This window comes from Sparus aurata, chromosome 19 (genome assembly GCF_900880675.1).
Source record: "Sparus aurata chromosome 19, fSpaAur1.1, whole genome shotgun sequence".
Classification (NCBI taxonomy): domain Eukaryota; kingdom Metazoa; phylum Chordata; class Actinopteri; order Spariformes; family Sparidae; genus Sparus; species Sparus aurata.
The window spans coordinates 17918670-17937753 of record NC_044205.1 but is presented as its reverse complement, the minus strand read 5'-3'; the positions used below and the strand labels follow the sequence as shown (position 1 = coordinate 17937753).

General features: G+C 44.2%; 3 protein-coding genes across 11 annotated transcripts in view; 1 reads left to right on the top strand and 2 right to left on the bottom strand.

Moving 5' to 3' along the window:
- Positions 1-529: 529 nt before the first annotated feature.
- spice1 (spindle and centriole associated protein 1) lies at positions 530-6729 on the bottom strand. 2 transcript variants are annotated; one of them, XM_030397581.1, is made up of 18 exons: positions 6568-6729; positions 6273-6368; positions 5972-6019; positions 5683-5823; positions 5389-5491; positions 5094-5212; positions 4850-4938; positions 4581-4723; positions 4319-4444; positions 3932-4230; positions 3483-3614; positions 3260-3386; positions 3052-3165; positions 2533-2963; positions 1940-2126; positions 1782-1857; positions 1180-1219; positions 530-686 (listed from the first exon to the last, which is right to left on the bottom strand). In XM_030397581.1, exons 2-18 carry the CDS (start codon positions 6366-6368, stop codon positions 630-632), a joined length of 2328 nt encoding a protein of 775 aa, XP_030253441.1. In that variant the 5' UTR covers positions 6568-6729; the 3' UTR covers positions 530-629. The 2 variants fall into 2 exon arrangements, with proteins under 2 accessions (XP_030253441.1, XP_030253442.1); XM_030397582.1 differs by having other exon boundaries at positions 3932-4206.
- Positions 6730-8365: 1636 nt separating this feature from the next.
- On the top strand, positions 8366-16004 carry shisa2b (shisa family member 2b). Its single transcript, XM_030397527.1, has 2 exons — positions 8366-9298; positions 13923-16004. The coding sequence occupies exons 1-2, from the start codon at positions 8995-8997 to the stop codon at positions 14492-14494; spliced, it is 876 nt and encodes a 291-aa protein (XP_030253387.1). The 5' UTR covers positions 8366-8994; the 3' UTR covers positions 14495-16004.
- Positions 16005-17621: 1617 nt separating this feature from the next.
- atp8a2 (ATPase phospholipid transporting 8A2) overlaps positions 17622-19084 on the bottom strand; it is a 47662-nt gene continuing 46199 nt past the window's right edge. For all 8 annotated transcript variants that reach the window (XM_030399087.1, XM_030399089.1, XM_030399088.1 and 5 more), the window contains one exon: positions 17622-19077. In XM_030399087.1, the coding sequence (XP_030254947.1) occupies positions 18983-19077 (95 nt within the window). In that variant the 3' untranslated portion in view covers positions 17622-18982. The remainder of the gene's footprint in view (positions 19078-19084) is intronic.

Here is a 19084-nt window from a genome sequence, read left to right as displayed (position 1 = left end):
TTTTGAGTTACTTGTACTTGTCCATGTTCTGCTATTTTAAACTGTCCCCTACATTTTGAAGCTAATATCGCACTTTTTTAATCATTATATTATTTGATAACTTTAGTTAGATGCAGACTTTTCTTTAAAATATTAATGAAAAATAAAAATTCCGCTTAAATTCAACAAAAACTAGCATCAAGTCAGAATGAAGAAATATTGTTTTTGTGTAAATCAAACAGTAGGGCAATTTAATGACAGGCTCTTAGTCAGCCTCCAGCGCATTGAAAGGTTCTGGGAGGCGAGCTAACCATCTTCCTGCTGCCAACACTGGGTGAAACTAAGTAAGAGACGCCACTGGGTGTCTCCAGAGTAAATGTCTGTCCAATATCCAACCTAAAAACCAACTTCACCGAGGTGAAGAAAGAAGCCTTTCATTCAGTAATGTTGCTTTTTTTGAGTGTTTTGTTGTAGATATACCTGCAGATCATCCCACACTGTAATAAAGAAATGTGATGTGTATAACAATCAAAATATTTCAGGAAAAAAATGTCATGATAAAAATTTAATTTAACTGAGTCATTTAAAAATCAACATATATAATACTAAAAAGTAAACAGTAAGGGTCCTCTGGTTGACGCCTCTTCTTGTCATCGCACATGAGTGGACAAAGCAAACCAGCCTTCTCGCCCTCTCTGTTTCTCCATCTGTGGTGGGAACAGAAAAGGTGTGGAAGACTTTTAGATTCAAGTGGGAATGATTTACTCAAACCTGAATACTTCCATGTATTGTAGCAGGTTCAGACTTTGGCCTACATTCATCTGGATTTACAGTACAGGAAAACTCAAATCAAACAGCATAACAAGAAGGATAAACATTCCTGTATATCAAACACACAAGATTTACTGCGCAGGTACACTAAAGCCAACAACAATACATCGCTCTCATGCACAATGTGAGCCCACCCTCCTGATAAAACAAACAAACAAAAAATAAAACAACCACATAAGCTGAAAAATCCTTAGGTCATTACAAACAATATTTACGTTTGTTGTTACGTGGCAACCTCTAGTGGCTGTAGTAGTCATTACAGCTGTAGAGGAGGAGGCCATCTCTAATTAACAAAAACAAAGCCTAAAAAACAACATTTCTTTCCCACTTTTGACAGTCCGTGCCTGTTAGTGAATGTGCATAGCCTACCTGTGTTTTTCCATCCCTGGCTTCTCCTCCACCAGCATATCTGAAATATAATAATAATGCATAATGTGTAATATATTATTTAATGTCATTACTAATTATGGGGGAATTTGGGGTGATGAGCTATAACAAAAAAGGTGAGATTCAACTTTAATTTACAGCAAATCTTAGAATTTCACTCCTGCATCAAACATTTCTCTCCTCTCATCCAAACCGGAATCAGATCCAAACCTACATTCCATGCTTTATAACAAATTAGATAATACATCAGCTTAAATTTAACTTGAAGGGTTAGTCACTCTATGACTTTATGCCACACACTGTTGCAGAGCTGCTAAATTGACTTTTGTTGTTTTATAATGATGACAATAAAGATCTATCCAACTCTTATGCAGCATTACTGTTGACAACAAAGTATAATTGCCTGATTATTTCAGCAGATGCAGGGTCTGCACCTTCTTAGACAGTGAAAAAAAAGTTGTTTGTATTAAGAGACTTAAAAGATTGGTTTAGTCTGGTGACATGTTTGAGAATCATCTCTGCTTCTATGTGGAAAACTGATGCCTCTTTAGGAAACATCCCTCTCATCTAAAACTGCTACTCACCTTCTCTCACCACCACCACCAGTCTGTGAGAGGAGCTCCTGTTCAGGCAGCAGCATGGACACCTCTGGACTTCCACCTGAGAAAAACATTATACAAGTTTTTTTATTTACAGGCATTCACACAGATAAACCAAGATTCGTCAGGAGAAGCCACCATACCTGTGGACTGTGGGCTGAAGGCAGAAGGTGGGATGGGGGAATGAGAGGGAGAAACTTTGGTTGAAATGCTTGGCTTCTGTTGCTCAATGAGCTCGAGCAGTCGACCCCTCGCTGCTGCACTCTGCCTGTTGAGCTCCAGGAGGCGCTGCTCCACGCTGCTCACAGGGAGGATGTTCGGAGATGTTACCTGAAGATGAACAGAATAAAAACGAATCCTTTGTTAATTCAGATCATTACCCTCAATACTGTGAAAACCTCGGGTTGGATCTTACACACGGAAAATTCTGCATGTTGTTAACCTCTCTCAATACATTGTGTGATGTCATTTAGTGGTCAGGTTGCATTTTGGGCAAAGTAGGAGCCAGGTTTTGAAAAGGAGAAAGAATGCGAGGAACATAAACAGTGATATCTCTGGCTCTGCTATATTGATTACTGTCCATAATGAGCCCAACCATGTTATAGGAGTGTGACTGTAAAAAAAAGGCTTCACAAGACAAGACTTTTTACACATATGCAGTAGCATCACAAAAAGACCTGTAAACACACTTAAATATATATATATTTTTTTGGATAAAGTCACCCTTTATTCTCACCTGATTAGTTGGTTCCTTTTCAGCAGCCTGGACCTGCTCACTCCTTTTCCCTGTGCTGCTGGACACTGACAACCTCCTCTCTCCAACACTTTGGGGTGTGATTCTTCCTGTGCTGCCGGAGCTCGACCTCCTCTGCCCAGTGCTGCTGTTAGGCAATCCTGCAACCCCTGACCCCATGCACCTAGCCTGGCTAAGCTGGGCCTTGATCAGGTCGTTCTGTCTACTCAGCTGGGCGATCTCAGCCAGAATGGCCTCTGGAGAGAGCCGTGAACCGAGAGGGTCAGAGGTCAGTGATAATGAGGAAGTGGAGGGCAAGCTGAGGAGAGGAAGGCTAGTGAGGCTGGAGGCTGGACTATGGGACTGGACGTCCTCACAGGAATATGGGATATCCACCGAGGGGAGCTTTTGGTGTGGTGGTATAGGATGAGTCACTGAAAAAGAGGGGGGAGAGCAGCTGACTGCGTAAGATTGGAATGAGGGCATACGGATTAAATCAGATAAAAACAACCAGGCTATTACCAGGAATTTGTTGCCAGTTGTCTCTCTGTCGAGGTGGGGAGAGCAGCACAGCAGGAGACACAGATGGTCTTCGTTGCTCAGGATCTTGCTCAGGAACAGGTGCAGACTGACACACTGTTTACGTACATGTAAAATTAAATTACTACTTACTATTTACATAAATATCCATAGAAAGAAACACACATATACACACACACACTTAACGAACCAGCAGCTTTGTCATCTGCACTTTGGTATGAGTCTTCATGTGCCTCCAGTAGTCCAAGTCCTCCCATCACCAGCACCACTGTGTCTAACTTCTGCTCCAGCTCTGCTGTCTGCTGCTGAAGCCCAGCCTTAGAGGAACCAAAGAGAGGGAAACAGGATTTATCAGTACAATTGGAATCTGGTTAACAAACTAGTGACAAACCATGTGGTAAGCTCCGTCTCACCTGCAGGGCAGCGGCCTCTTCTCTCAGAGTCATCATCTCAGCAGTGAGAGCATCAATTAGCCCACGCTGCTCTCTCAACTCTTCCTCCAGTTTTCTCCTCTCCTGAGCCTCTTTGTGAGCTTCCTCTTCCCTCTATGTACAGTGAAGTTTAATGGATGTCATGAAATTTAAGATCTTATAGTTAAGTGTCAAACATTGAGTTAATACTGAGCTGAAATATGAGACATATCTCACAAAAAAGTGCTTTTTATACAAAGAGCCCTGAATGGGCAACATGTATGGTCCTTTAATTACAGCTTTAGTCTTACAACCTTCAAACTAAAATAATTTAATAATGACTAAAATATTCACAACCTTAATGAGATCAACAAAAAATCATATTAAAAACTTTAGAGACACTCCTGAGAGCAAAGCCAACCACCATATGAGTGTGTACTTAATTACTATACCTGTTTGAGCAGGTGCACCAAGCGTCCCAGAGTGGAGACCAAAGCAACAGAGAATCCAGTGAGGCCTTGTTTGTTGTTCTGTTTTTGACTCTGTGCTGAGGCTGGTTCCGTGTCAGGACTCAGAGTGTCCAAGTCTGACTCCACCTGACCCAACATGGCCTGCAGCAGGCCCAGACTGGACTGGTCCCCACTGAGAGAGGTAACAGAGGAGCCATTCAGCTCTAAACTCTGGGAAACACACCTCTTGGTTCTGCTGGTGTGACTACTGATCCTACCTGAAAAACACATAACACACATTTCTTTTTTTGTTTTAGTATTTAGCAGCTCATATGATGACATTTAGACAAGACAAGACACACTGAAGAACAGAAAACTCCCCGACATTACCTGACTGGTTGATCGGCAGCTCAGGGTTCAGGACCTGAGAAACCAGGACCGACGGTTCTTCCTTGCATTCCATTGACTGGCTTTGCCTAGACTGAACACGCTGGACAGCCATTGTGGCGTTTAGAGCTGAACAAGTTGGAATGTGTTTTTTTGTGGAAAAAGATTTCACATATTTCATTAAAAATTATAATTTTGTTTTTAAATACTGCATGAAACAAAACACTTTACAACTTCTTGAAAGGAACCAATTTTTTCATCCTACCGGCGTGGTCCAGTGCTCTGCCTGATGCACAGGGGGTTACAGGAACATTATCTCCATCTGTCTGGTCAGAGTTGTGATGAGAAACTTTCTGTTTCTGTATCGATCTACCCCGTGACTTTGCCTTCATTTTTCGTAGATTGGCCCTACAAGGAAAGGTATCACGAGCAATATAGTGGTAATGTAGCAGTGAGTAAAAGTTTCACATGTTAGAACAAAGAGCAAAATATCAGTTTCTTATCTCAGAGTTAGTCAGAATTTCTTGTCTGTACCTTTGGATTACATAATTGTCTGAACTGCCAGTACGACAAATATCTTCATCAGTGTAGTCTTCCTCTGAAGCTTCTACTTCATTAAGAGCCTGAAAATAACCATATTACATATAAATGCATGAATACCGGATGAAATCTTTAATTGAAAAAGGGAAAACCCAGAAGTAAGAAGACACTTGTATTGTTCAATATTAAAAAGAAACAAATGAGACATGAATGCCTGATGTTATCTTGACAGACAGACCTGTTGGTCCATCATCGACTGGCTGAGCAGCGACAGCTGAGTAGGAGGATCTGGTCTCTGGAGCACAGGCAGCACCGAGCCAGAGTCACAGTTTGGAGCCATTGTCACACTGGGGTGTCCTATATGCAACCAAAAAAGTTTTAACATCTCAACTAGTTTAATAGTTGACATCTAATCATCTTGAAAAATATCTTCTTAAAACTGAGTCAATTTCGTCTACAAGCAGGGAATGGGGAACAACCTAGTTAAGACACCTAGCACTGAATGTATGTAAAACATGACAGAGTTTTTTTACCGGTCTGCCTACGTGGAGCATCTCCAAACAAGTCTTTGACCACAGCCATGGCTCTGTCAGAACGAGCCAGGACATCCTGCAGCAGCAGCTGGTCAGAGAACACCTGCGGCAGTAAAACATATCAAAACGATCATCATCACCAGCAGATAAAGGGGAAGAGCTTCAGTGTTATTTCCACCTTAAAATACTCTATTTCTGTTCAACAAGCAAAACAATATTTCTTCTAAAACAATAAAAGTATGCAAGGAAGACACTAAAAGTAACAGAAAAATTGTCTCACACACACACACACACCTCCCTGATGATGCTGAGGCTGGCCTGGTCCAGCGGTGCAGGGCTCCCAGGGTGTCTAAAGCGGCGCTGTAGGGCTTTCTCTCTCAGCTCCCACTGAGCTGAAGCCTTGTTGTGAGACTTGTGCATCTCATGACGATGGCTCTGAAGCAGAATTACAATTAGACAAGCAAATGCTGCCTGAAAATTACAGTTTTAATTGTTTAAGTAGTATCAACTCACAAAAAAATATCAAGTGCTATCAGATTGTATACTATGGGATGCAACAGTAGCATAAAACTAATAAGCTTACCAGCTCTGCAGGTGTCAGCTTGTGCACAGACAGGTCATTGACAGTGCTCTGAAAAACCAACAAGAGAGGGCTGTCATTACTTCACTGCTTTCAAAATGTACAGACGATGTTTTATTTCAGTAAAAGAAACATAGAACTTTAAGGGGACAAATGTTCAAGGGAAAAATGTGTGGACTACTATTCTCTCAACTACAGCATTACTTTGGCCAACTTGTGAAGGCACATAACAGAGCCACTGTAAATGATTAGTCATAAGTCATTAGTCATACTTTTCAACAGATGAACAGCTGTCAGTACTCACCACCCACTCTCTTCTGGGAGCTGCTGCCTTCTTGGGGCGAACAGGCCGTTTTCCTTTGGTGTGCTGTTGTGGACGTCCCACTCTCACAAACGACATCTGTTCCCAGACAGTATGAAAAGAGACTATGTTGGAGAAACCGTTGTTTTAAGTGTAGCTAGCACATGTGCACACTTAGCGTTAGCTTATTACACCAGAGTGTCATGTGTCTAAACTAGCTTAATGGACAGTTAACTTAGCAGTTTACTGACCAGTAACATTCGCTATTTGTTGCTAGTCATATAATGGAAAAACTTACGTTTAAAGTTGGACATAAAGAGGAGCTCAGGTTGTGTATAACTTTGCCACCACGGTGTAATGGTTGACGAAGTCGAAGAGCATGAAAACCTCCTCAGTTTGTTGTGTGACACTTTTTCAACCGTTGCGCGCCACTTCCTGTGCTGTTGCCACGGACACCGCTTGACGGCAAGGCATGATGGGAAATGAAGTACAGACAAGCAATGGGACTCAGCCGTGGAAGAGGGTTCCTTTAAAGACATATAACACACAATTAGCATAAAGCATTAGCATAACAATACAGCTGAAATATATAAATATTCCTTATTTAGCTAAATGATGGGTTTAAGCGTTTGTTGTAGCTGGTTGAGTGACAATTTAATATGCTCCTAGGCTGGTTGTCCTACAGTGTAAAATGAATCCATTACATGTAAAAGTACTGCATTCAAAATGTGGCTTAAAAGTACAGTACATTAAAAGTAAAATCCTCATGGAGCTGAATTACATCATATTACACATTACAATGTAAGAAGTTTTTAACAGTTGTAGGTTGAGGGAATAATTAAGCACTTAGGTACATATAGGCAAGTGGATATACTAATGTTAGTTAAACCTATAGCGATGCAAAGAATTGTATTACCTTATACAATGACTCAAAATGTAAATTAAAGTACAGAAAACTTAAACGTGTTTAGCAAACATAGGCTTCACCATTGTGTTCCACCACTGTTAATATAAACTATGGAAAAATCCTAACCTGCAAAGTGGCTGTAGCTGTCTTTTACTAACTTATATATGTTTTAACCTAGTTTATTTGGTGGTGTTGACAGACGTTTCAAAGGAGCAATTATCTGCCAACTCCACTAGATGGCATCGTCACCATGTAAAACAGGAGGATGTTGCAGGCGCAGAGGCAGACTGCCAAAATTCTTATTGTGCTTTTCACAATAAGACATCTGACTGTTGTTAGGATTCAGCACAAAGCTCCGTCTGAATAAGTTTAATGCGAGTTTGGGGCAATTGCACCAGAACAAATCTGTCATACTGTTACACAGAAGGATGGGAGAAGCTGTGTGAAGTCAGCAACAATACCTTACCGCAAATGAATGTACATGCGTTCACAATAAAAGCATGGTTATTGGTGAATGGTGGTTGACAAAAGTTAACAAGAGGCAAATTAAAAAGTTGAAGTTTAATTTACAAATATATGGAAATAGTAATAACTATTATTATTATTATTATTATTATTATTGCTTTATTTGTATGTATTATTTGTACATATACGTGTATATGTAAGATAACCTATTTTTTTTTTTTTCTTTATACATTTTTACTCTTCCTGTTTGGTGTTCCTGCGTGTTTCTCACCCATTACCAACCAATAGGTAGGTTGAAGGATCAATGTCAAGCATTGAAAATGTGTATAAAGGCAATTGCACTCAACCGAACCTTCAGTGTTGCAAAAAAAAAAAAAAAAAAAAAAAATCAATCACAATAAATATTTCTGAAACACGTGAAAGATGGATGGAACTGAAAATTCCTCAAGTTGTAGGCTACACACTTAAGGTCTGGTTTGGATGATACTGGAAAAAACTGTATTTTTTAAATAAACAAATTATTTGGATTATTTAATTTTTTTTAACCATTTTCTAATAATCACTTTGTTACTGTCCCAAAAATGTCTGCTCAAAGTGGAAAGTGCACATTGTAGGCTGTGTTAGGTTTTATTTTTAAAAGTGTCAACCGGAAGTTCCATTCTACTTTTTGCGCCTTCACACTGTTAGTTTAGACTTTTCTTAACTCTATTAAGGGGGATGTGTGTTTGCGTCTGACTAACCAACACACCCCGCTCTCACTCTGACTCGAGGCAGGACAGACTCTGGGCGCTTTAGTTCAGTCGGGCTAAATCTGACCCGGACTTGTCTGGCTGACTTCTGGATGCCCGACAATGCGCACCAAGCCAGTGAAGTTTGTAAAGTTATCCTTGCGCACGGGGCTGGCGGCGAGGGGTCTCGGGAGTGACATGGATCTCAAGGCTACAAGTGTTGGTTTCTGTGCGTCCGAGAGTCAGAAGGAGACATGAGCAGCCTCTCTGCCGTGGAGATCATTTAGTCCTGGTTTTTATCAACTGGAGTATCAGTGAAACTGAAGGTCGTATCATTCCTGTGACACTTTCAACAGCATCTTTATTTTTGTTTTTGTCGTACAACTCTTGGATAATCACCCACACCGCGGAGCCACTTTTGGAGATCGGAATTACGCACGGGATTCCTCTAACAAATGACAGCTCCTCAGTGGTTTGTTGCTCCCTCACTTCACCCCCTCAGGTCCCCGCACCGCACCGACCCACCGCATCACTCCCCTCGCCAGGTGAGGTAAGACGCGGGGAGTGAAAGCCCCTCTGTCTGTGTCAGTGCGCCGGCGTGCGGCCGCGCTCCACCTGGCCGAGGATGTGGGGAGGAGGCTTCCCGATGTATGTCACCGTGATCGTGACTCTTCTCCTGGTCATCATCGACGTGAAAGCCAGCGGGGAGTATTGCCACGGATGGCAGGACTCCCAGGGCGCGTGGAAGGAAGGCTTCCAATGTCCGGAGAAGATCGACGGCGTGGACTCGATCATCTGCTGCGGGAAATGCGAGCTGCGCTACTGCTGCTCCAGCACGGACGCACGGCTGGATCAGGGCAGCTGCGATAACGACCGGCAGGCTCCGCAGCCCGGGACAGATAACAAGGAGAACAAGGACTCTGGTGCAGGTATATAAACCCACAACTTCCACTGTTTTTTGTTGTTGTTGTTGTTGTTGTTGTTTTGTTTGTTTTTTACAACTTTTGGCACAAATTTCGTGTTGGGCATCATTAAAAGTAGACAGTACTAGATGAAACAAAAGAGAGACACAATCACACGAGAATGATGCACAACATATTATGATATTTAATGATGCCGGTGGCCTGGATGTTGCTTGGAGGTAAACTGTCACAATGAAAGCCTGTTAACCCCCATCAAATCTTTACTGTGTGTGTCAGAGAAAGACCGTAAAATATATCAAAGACTTTTAAGATGACCTGTTGCTCGGCCAAACTTCTCTTCTTAAGGTTTTTATTCCAAAATAAAAGGGGCTTATGAATAAATGTAAATACTCGGTGTGTTGACGGCATGCCCGGGGCGCATGCACAGGATGTCTTAAATTTGATAGTAAAATTGCAGGCCTGCTACAAGGCTCGGTTTTCCTCTCATAAACCCAACAGTATCTCCCTGTTAAAGAGGTTCATCTGCCGCCTGCCCCGGTTTGGCAACGACAGCTGCGCAGGAGACAGGCAGCAGACTCCTCCAAAAAGCCAGTTAACTGCGCGCACAAATGGCAAACTGTGCCGTGCTGCACTTATAAATAGCCGTGTTTGTTCTGGCCTGGTAACAGTGCAAAGAGGAGGGGGTGGAGGGTGAGGGGGGTTGCTGGGCTCAGATCACGCTGTCCCCACGGGGATCAAGTTTGGACTTGACCGGATCTTGGACAGTGGCTGCACCAAAAGGCGCTGACAGCTCTGCTCATAAAAAAAAAGAACCCCACACACAAATCGCGTTATGTATCATTTCCTAGAATCCCATCCCTCCTCCAGGCTCAGTCTCTCTGGTGTCTTTGGGCTGTCAGGGGATTCACACCGAACTGCATTTAAAGAAAAGCATCATTTAAAGAACTTAGGGGCTAAATAGTACCCATGTTATTCACTTGCATACAGTCTTCCTCCAGCCTGGCTCCCCATCCATCCTCACTGACATTCCCATAAATAAATCCACCATAAAGCCCCTTGAAGCTGCATCATATCTTGGATAAGAGATCAACAAGTCGATAGCAGCACTCCAGTAAAATATAGCCAAATGCTGGACATCAGAAAAAAAGGGCAACACAGGCTTACTTCATGCTTCCCTGGAGGATTGCATGCCCTCTTTAGGACCTCCAGCTACAGCATAATCTGTCATTTGCTAAGACTATCATGCCTTATCACCGCAGGAAGTGGTATATACATTTCACTCAGTGGCCTCCGGCCAACACAACTTAAAGAAAAGCAGCTTTTCTGTCTGTTTTTCATACAAGCGCCCAGCTCAGCCTGTGCATTTCATTCATTTCTCATATGCTCGCAGCCTATTAATCATCCAGGGGAAAGATACACGCTGCGATGTCAATGGATAACAGGCAGGAAATTATTAATGTGCTCAACATGAAGGAACATATGGTATTTAGGAACAGGAGAATGCCCCGTGGGATAAGAGCTGGAGACGAGGGAGAGTCCAGCCAGCGCAGCCACAAAGACTGTGCCCAAAACAAGAGCTTAAGAGAGAGGAGAGGAGAGGAGAGGAGAGGAGAGGAGGAGGGGGTTTTGTTACTGCAGCATGGCTGCCACAGCTCAACTGCAGCAACAGGTGTGGAGGAGTGACAGCAGCCAGGGAACAATAGGAGGGTTCAGGCGGCATGTGCACGAGATGAGAACTTACTTGAGTATTTCCATTTCCTGGTACTTTACACTTCCACTCCACTAAATTTTCTACACTCATTTGATAACTTTAGTCACAAGTTACTTTGCAGATTACAGGCTGCATCAGAGCCAAAGTATCAGAGTTTTAAATGTATTCATTTTGTGGTTAATCAGATTAAAAAACAACAACACTGATTCTGATGATCTGAAAAGGGCCAGTAATGATCTGATTAAAGCCGAAGTATATAGTATATACTGTACATACATGTAAATATATGTGTAATTTACTTTTACTTGTACTATTTGTATGGGGGACATTCACCTTTACCAGAGTCATATTTTAACCTGATATCTTTACTTTTTTTTAAATATAGGATTTACTTTATACAAGACTGTTTACACGTATGTGTACTGTTTACTGTGAACTATGGGTCAATCAGATGTGATATTTGGCCTCTTTCTGATAATCACAATCTGTGTTTTTCTGTTATCTGATTGCTGGTAAAATGAATTAATAATAAAAATAAGAAGAAGAACTGTGCTACTTCTGCCCGAATGCAGCCTGTAATCTGTAAAGTAACTCGTAACTTAAGTTATCAAATAAACAAAGTGGAGATAAAAAGGACAATATTTGTCTCCGACGTGTAGTAGAGTGGTAGTATAAAGTAGCAGAAAATGGAAATACTCAAGTAAAGTACAAGTACTTGAGTAATGTTCTATGAGTTACATTCCATCACTGCTAGTTACACATTGATATTTGACATGATAAAACACGGTATAAACAAGTCAAAGCAGCTTTTGAGCTGAGTTCAGCCTCACAGAGCTGCTGGCTGGGCTGTAGACTCTTCATTTTGATCCATCCTGCCCCGTTCACGACCTCTCAGGTTTGTCTCGTGTCCTCTGGGAGGGGGCCTGACCCCTAGATTGAGAACCATCAAGCTAATCTACCCAACAGTATATAAAGTAGTTGCAACTAGCTTCACCATGAAGTATTATTTACTTTTACTTAAGCAAGACTTAACCGAAGAAGTCTTCGATTACTCTCATGGTTTTTGTACCACAGTGAAGAATCTGGGTGTTTCTTCCACCTTTGTATTTGCTGAACTTTCAGCGGCGTTTCACCCAATCCATGAATGATTTACAGTTGAGTGTTTTGGAGGGGAGCTCTGCAGTCTGCAGTGAAAGTAGGGATGAAGTAACACAAGACGAAAGTTTTTTCGCAGTTACTAATCCTCATCATCCATGCAGAAAAGGGAAGGGAGCGGTGTGTCATGTCGAGTTGGAAGCCATATAAGTGCAGGAAAGGAGGGCAGTCAGAGGCTCCCTGGGACATTTCTGCGCTTGTAACTTATATATGTGTTGCCATAACAGAGTCCCTGTTAAAACCTGTTTACAGGAAGGAGGGACGTCAGCCTCTGAAGTTGACACCGCTTCTTGTCAAAGGGAAGCGGGTCAACGTCCTGGTCTGTTTCATGTCACCGTGTCTTGGCCTCCTCTGTTGTCTGTCACCTGGATTTAACCGCCACGGCCAACGAATGTCCTCTGGCTCCGGACAGGTTTTCACGCAGTAATCCTATTTAATACCTCGCTTACTTTTGATGAGCATTCTGAAACGTTTCTCAAGGCCGTGTGGATGTATTTCAAAGAGACAAAAGGAAACTGGAGCCAGTTGCCACCTCTCTCTTTCTCTCTCTCTCTCTCTCTCTCTCTCTCTCTCTCTCTCTCTCTCTCTCTCTCTGTCTCTCTCTCGCTCTCTTTCTCTTTGGCATACAGTTACAGCTCATAACACATGGGCACATTCAAAGCGGAAAATAACTACACCCTGTGGGAACAATAAAACACAACTAATCACTTGTAATGTAACATGGCCGTTATTGTGTTGGTAAGGTGTTTGTGTGAGCTGGCATGGGAATGGACAAGTCGGGGGGGGAAACACCTCAGAGGTGACCTCACCTCGCCTGTCGCCCCGTCTCGGCCAAAGAAACTCACTCTGTGCCCCTCGTTATTTAGCTAAATGTAAAAAAAAAACAAAAAACAAGGAGGTTATTGTCGATCGGTTTGAGAATTTCTGCTGGAGCTTCTCCTGAGATCGTCAAGGATAAAAATGTCAGTCTGTTTGACCCAGCAGATGACACTCTGATTGGTGGGATTGTCAGAGTTACGCAAGCGCTTTTCTGATTTGCTGTTTTGAACAGAAAGAAAGGAAAGGTGAGCGAGAAAGGAATTGGCTGACTCCTTCGATTTAAAGGGGCTGAATAACCTCGACATTAAATCAGTCAACTTTAATACCCTTCTTTAAGCGGGAGCCAAGTACTGTAGTTCAACTTGAGTAACTTATTTTCAAAGGCTTGCTCATAAATAGCCGAAGGAAAAAAAAAAAAAAGAGAGGGTCACAAATATCTGCTGGCAGCCGGTCTTAAGAATGTCACACACACACACACACACACACACACAGGTCTGCAGGGTCGAGGCTGGGGACACAGCAGGGCGCTGAGGATTAGAACAGATCAAAACAAAGTTAATAACTGCTAATGAGAGCCTGGGACTCCCTGGGGACCCGATCCCGGTGCACCTCTCATTCCTCCACTCCGGTCCGAACACTCCTCTGTGCCCACTCTTTTGTTTCACTGTCTCACCCAATCTCCACTCACATGCAGGCAGAGAAGCAGGAGTGTGAGTGTGTGTGTGTGTGTGTGTGTGTGTGAGGCGGTGTTGCTTTTTGAAGTTTAAAGGGGCACCATGTAGTTTCGGGGGAAGACATTTTGATCGGGAGAGGAAGTGCTTCATTGATTTGATTTTTCTTCTCCAAAACTACTCAGCTCACCTTTAATGTTGAACTTAGAAGTCTACATTGCAGATTCGGAATGTGTGTTTTCAACATCAGTGTGTCTTTGCCTTCTCTCTGCAGTGCCCATCTACGTGCCCTTCCTGATCGTGGGCTCTGTGTTCGTAGCCTTCATCCTGGTGGGCTCTGTGGTGGCCGTGTGCTGCTGCCGCTGCCTCCGCCCCAAACAGGAACTCTCGTCAGGAGGCGCATCAGGAGGAGGAGCCGGCGGGGGTCGCCTCTTGGAGACCATCCCCATGATGGCCAGTGCGGGGACCTCCAGAGGTTCATCGTCCCGCCAGTCCAGCACGGCCACCTCGTCCAGCTCCTCCGCTCCACCCGCCGCGCCCCGCCAGGCTCCCCCTCCCCTCATGCGGGCTCAGGCCTCCTGCTGCCTGCCCCCTGATGCCAGCGTCTTCGTCAACATGCCCACTAACTTCTCCGTGCTCAACTGCCAGCAGGCCACGCAGATCATGCCTCACCAGGGACAGTTCCTGCACCCGCAGTACATCGGCTACGCCCACCCTGTGTCCACTACCACAGCCTACCTGGACCCCTCTCAGGGAGGATACAGACCCCTCCAGTCTCCTTGCCCGCCTCCCACTGGTGGGTCCAGTATCACCAGTGACCAGAAATACCCCCCAGTGACTGTGTGATGAACATTGCAGACCACTCTGCCACTTTGTTGTGAAGTTTAACCTGTGAGGGCTGCGCCAGAGACCTTTTAGGGGGGATGCTGCCGGAGTGGAAACAGAAAATCAGACTCACATGAAGGACTCATGGAGCCGTGGAGGCAGCAGGGTCTGTCTGCTATTGTGTGTGGTGTGTGTGTTTGTGTGTGTGTGTGTGTGTGTGTGTGTGTGTGTGTGTGTGTGTCTGTTCAGTGTGTCGTATGATCTCTCGGCAGGTTTAAATGAGCTAAGCTCAGCCGATGATTGATGCATAAACAAGTTTCTGTCTCGATGCATTTTGGAGGGCTGAACAGCCCAGATGGATGATGAAGCGCGGCTCAAATAAAAGAGTGTGCATGCGTCGAGAGAGTGAGTGCGTATGAGAGAGTGAGAAAAAAACGATTTGTTGGCTTACATGTGCCTGAATGAGTGATGACTGGATGATTTATAGCAGTGAACTGTATGAAAAATTGATATTCAAGCAAAAAAAAAAGGAACCTATGACCACATGCTGTGTTTGTGCCACGTGCACGTCTGCACTTGTGAACGGTTGTGAGTGGTTTATACAATACTGTATATGTTTGTATGTGTTGAGAGCATGAGGAGAGAGCATGTGAAGAGACGTCCGTACTGTACGTGTGTGAGCTGGTGTGAAGTGTGGAGGGATGCTGGCGTATGAGAAACTGTGAGTGGGCTGCATGTAATGAGAATTGCAGGTGGCGTGATGTGAAAGGCAGCCACCATCTCCCCGGAGGGCGTTTAAAGTCTAATGAAGTGAACACAGGACATAGACTGTGACGCTCCACCCTCCTCCAGCCACACAAAAAGAAAAAACACACACAAAAAAACAAAAAAATATATCCCGACTCTCCCTGAGTGGAAACACACACACGACCCTTGAAAAAAATTAAAATAGTTACGCAATACTTGCAGTCAATGTGCCTGACAAGTGTAAGTGTGTGACAGAGCCACAGAGAGAGGCAGCTCTCTGAAGATTACAGAGTTAATTATAAAGCCAACTTCACTTCTCTCCTGCGAGAGGTGTGCGTGCATGTGTGTGTGTGTTTAACACTCCCACAGTTCAGTGCCTGAGCGGAGGGCACAGGCAGCTCCAGGGCAGCTTTGAGTCATTATTTTCCACTTAAGAAAGGCACAGAAACGGCGGTTACTGGTTTGTTAATCTGGAAAAAAAAAAAAGAGTTAAATGTTGCATTTTTTTTTTTCTTCAGCCGTTCAGTGCGCTGTCGTGCAGCTGGGTCACTGGTAACTCAGTAACATGCAGCTTGAGGAATGTGCTGCTCCACTGAGCGTGATTGTACTGAAACCGGGATGCTTGTGTGCCTCAACTGTACTCAAAGCATAATGTCTGTAAGATACAGTCGGCAGCTTGTGTGTGACAAAGTTATCTGTAAACGTGGCATATGAAAACTGGTCCAATTTGATGCAGGAGTGACATTTTTCATATGAATTCTAAAAAAAAAATAAACTTTTAAAAAGAAAGCAGTGTGTTGAGAGCTTATGTGCGCTGGAATCGTATCGCCTTCTGCTGTCATACATGTATAACAAGCAATGACTCGCGCTTTAAGAATGTAAGAACTGGCCGCCTGATAAATCCGTAGACTGAATCACACATGGCTGCCATTTTCCTCTGATGTCACGCTCAGGGCGGGACGCTCAAACGTGGTGCTGCATGTGTTCCTGGTTGCAAGTGGTGCGAACGTAAGGGAATCTGACTAATCTGAATTTCACTGCTTACTGAAGAGGCGACAGGCCTACAGATCAGTGGTGGACGGACAATCAGGCTGCATTTCAAGATAAAACACATTTGACAACCCATTATTCTCCATTGAGCATTGGTGTTTACTGCGCTCACACAGGAGCTTTGGACCACCGGAGGGAGGAGGTTTTCAGAGGTTACTGTTGAGACGTGGACTCGGTTCGACTTGAGAGACTGCTTTGATGGCTTTTGACGCAACTCGACTCGACAGAAAAACAAATGACTTGAGACTCGACTTGGTGTTGGATGTTGAAGACTGTTGACTTGAGTTCAATACACAAGTTTCATTCATTGTCATTTTTTAAAGGTGCACTATGTTGTTTTGGGGAAGAACTTTTCATCAGAAGAGAAAGATCTTAATTGACTAATTCATTTTTACAAAACAAACCAAATAAACATTATGTTACTGGTATCAATTATCAGTTTGAATGTTTTCTTCTAAAATGGCATAGTGCCCCTAGGACAGATACATTTGTCTTTATCCCTGTTTTTTCTCCTCTGCAGTATTTTTGGTTGGGAAAAGGCGACTTAACTTAAGACTCGACTTGACTTGACTTGCCATAAAAAAAAAAAGAAAAAAAAAGACTGAACTGAGACTTAAACCAAATCACTCGAGCCCACATGTCTGTTTTTTCCTCCAGGTAAGTGATATTTACGTACACACACTAGGAAACTCGGTTGACAAAAAAACAAATGTGCGCTGAATGGGTTTTTTTTTTTTGCACACAGAGCTGTCTCAAACTCTTAATCCCCTTCAAACACAAACACTCTCACGCTTAAACACTAATTACAGCCCATTTACAGACAGCACTACCACCCACCGAGGACAAAACGAATACCTGTCACATCGCCCGACTCGCAGAGAGGAAGGAGGAACAACACGCCACAACAATGGATGGTTTGAATCTATATGTGGAGGGTGCAGTTTTGGCAGGCTCCTCCAAATACTCGGTTACAGGGATGTGGAAAGCTGAGCGGGGATATTTGGGGAGTCACCGGGGACTGGTTGGAAAGTATAAAAGGCTCTCTGGCTCCCGCTCGATGGATTCTCCATACTGTAGCAGCTGTAGTCGGTTTGGTCTGGGCCGCATCCAGGAAGGTGGGTGGGAAAGGGATCTCTAGTTGGACTCCAGTGTAAGGGGGGGGGGGGTATTAATCGGCTAATGGTGTGTTTAAACTGACTCCTGAGCTTGAAGAGGGAGCGTGGGAGAGGTTTGACGGTGGTGGTGTGTGAAATCACACATATCACATGTACAAATCAATTTTTTTTGATCCGCCTTTAAGCATAAAATGTAAACCAAATCCTGCTCGTAATCAAGAGACGGAGACATTTAGTCAGGCCATGGATTGATTAGATTTAATGATTAGGACTCAGATGGACAAACCCCCTCTCTCGACCTTTCAGTCTTGCATTCCTGAACCAGATTGTCTTAAACACAGAGCACGCAGACAATGGACTCTACATTCAGACAAATCCCAGAGCAAGAAAACGCCATCATCCAGGCGAGTGTCTCAATCAGGTCCCTTCGGTTTGGATGCCTATTAGCACTAGTTCAAGTAAAATATTCCCTCTATAAGACATGTCTCCACATATGAGTACAAAAACAGGCATTAATGGAAAGAGGAAAAAAAAATATATAAACACATACACATTAATGTCCACTTTATTAAAAAAAAAAAAAAGAGAGAGAAAAGAAACAGTCCAGTAGTGAGTGGGAATCCAACAGAACTGAAGGAGGAAGCGCTAATGCCAGGACTGCTGCTTCTATATGAGCTGACGATGCTAGACAGGAGGCATCAGGAATCACAGGAGTGGTCAGAAAACAAAGTCGAGGGGGAGACGTGGAGGCTACAGAGAGGATAGGAAGGAAGAAATAAGCAGGAGGAGGTCCCAGCGGCGTAGCAGGGTGGTGGTCCAGTTTGGCGTGAGCGTTTTGCCTCAGTGGCTTCTCTGTGGTGTTTGGCAGTGAGGCGACGGGGCTGTAGCTGGGGACGAGAGCTCCAGCGGTCCTTGGTTATTTAGCTTCCCTCCCTCCCTTTTTCGAAGGAATCCACCAGCGCGCGCGCGTGTGTGTGTGTGTGTTTGTGTGTGTGTGTTTATTTTGACGTCCCCTCCCCATCCTGCACCGGCATGTGATGACGGATTTGCTAAAACCACCTCACGCGAGAGATGAGAGGGACCTGTGGAAAGCGAAACACGCGCTGACACACACATGCACACAAACACAGGAGCGCCAATGCGTGCAGACATACATGCACAGGCAGATACAGACGCACTGGAATGCACGCACGCACACACGAACGCACACACACACGTACACATAAAACACACAGTGGCATGAAGCAAACCCAGTCTGTGGGGTATACAGATATGGTTAGCAGTCTCTGAGTTTGACTTGTCATGTCTGTGCGAGGATATGATTGCTCATGCTTGTGCAGCTCTTGTGAGTTTGAAGAATGTTTATTCCATACAGTCGGCCTGGTACCCTTCTCTCAAGTCAGTCCTCCTTTTGCGCCAGCGACGGCCTCCACGCCTGACCGTGACCCCTACCCCCGGCGAGGGGTCAGGTCATAGTTCCAAGTAAGGCCACAGCAGGGGTCGGTCACCCGGCGTGAGGGTGTCACGTGAGTCTGTCTCCGCTGTCGCCTTGACAACTGTTACTGCGGTGAGCCGAATGCCTTGGTCAGGGGTGGGGCTAGAGGCTGGGGCGTTGGCGGGTGGTGTCGTAGGAGCGCACTACCTGGGATTGGGACACCACGCCGTGCTCCTCCTGAGAGAAGGCATAGCCGTCTGCAGA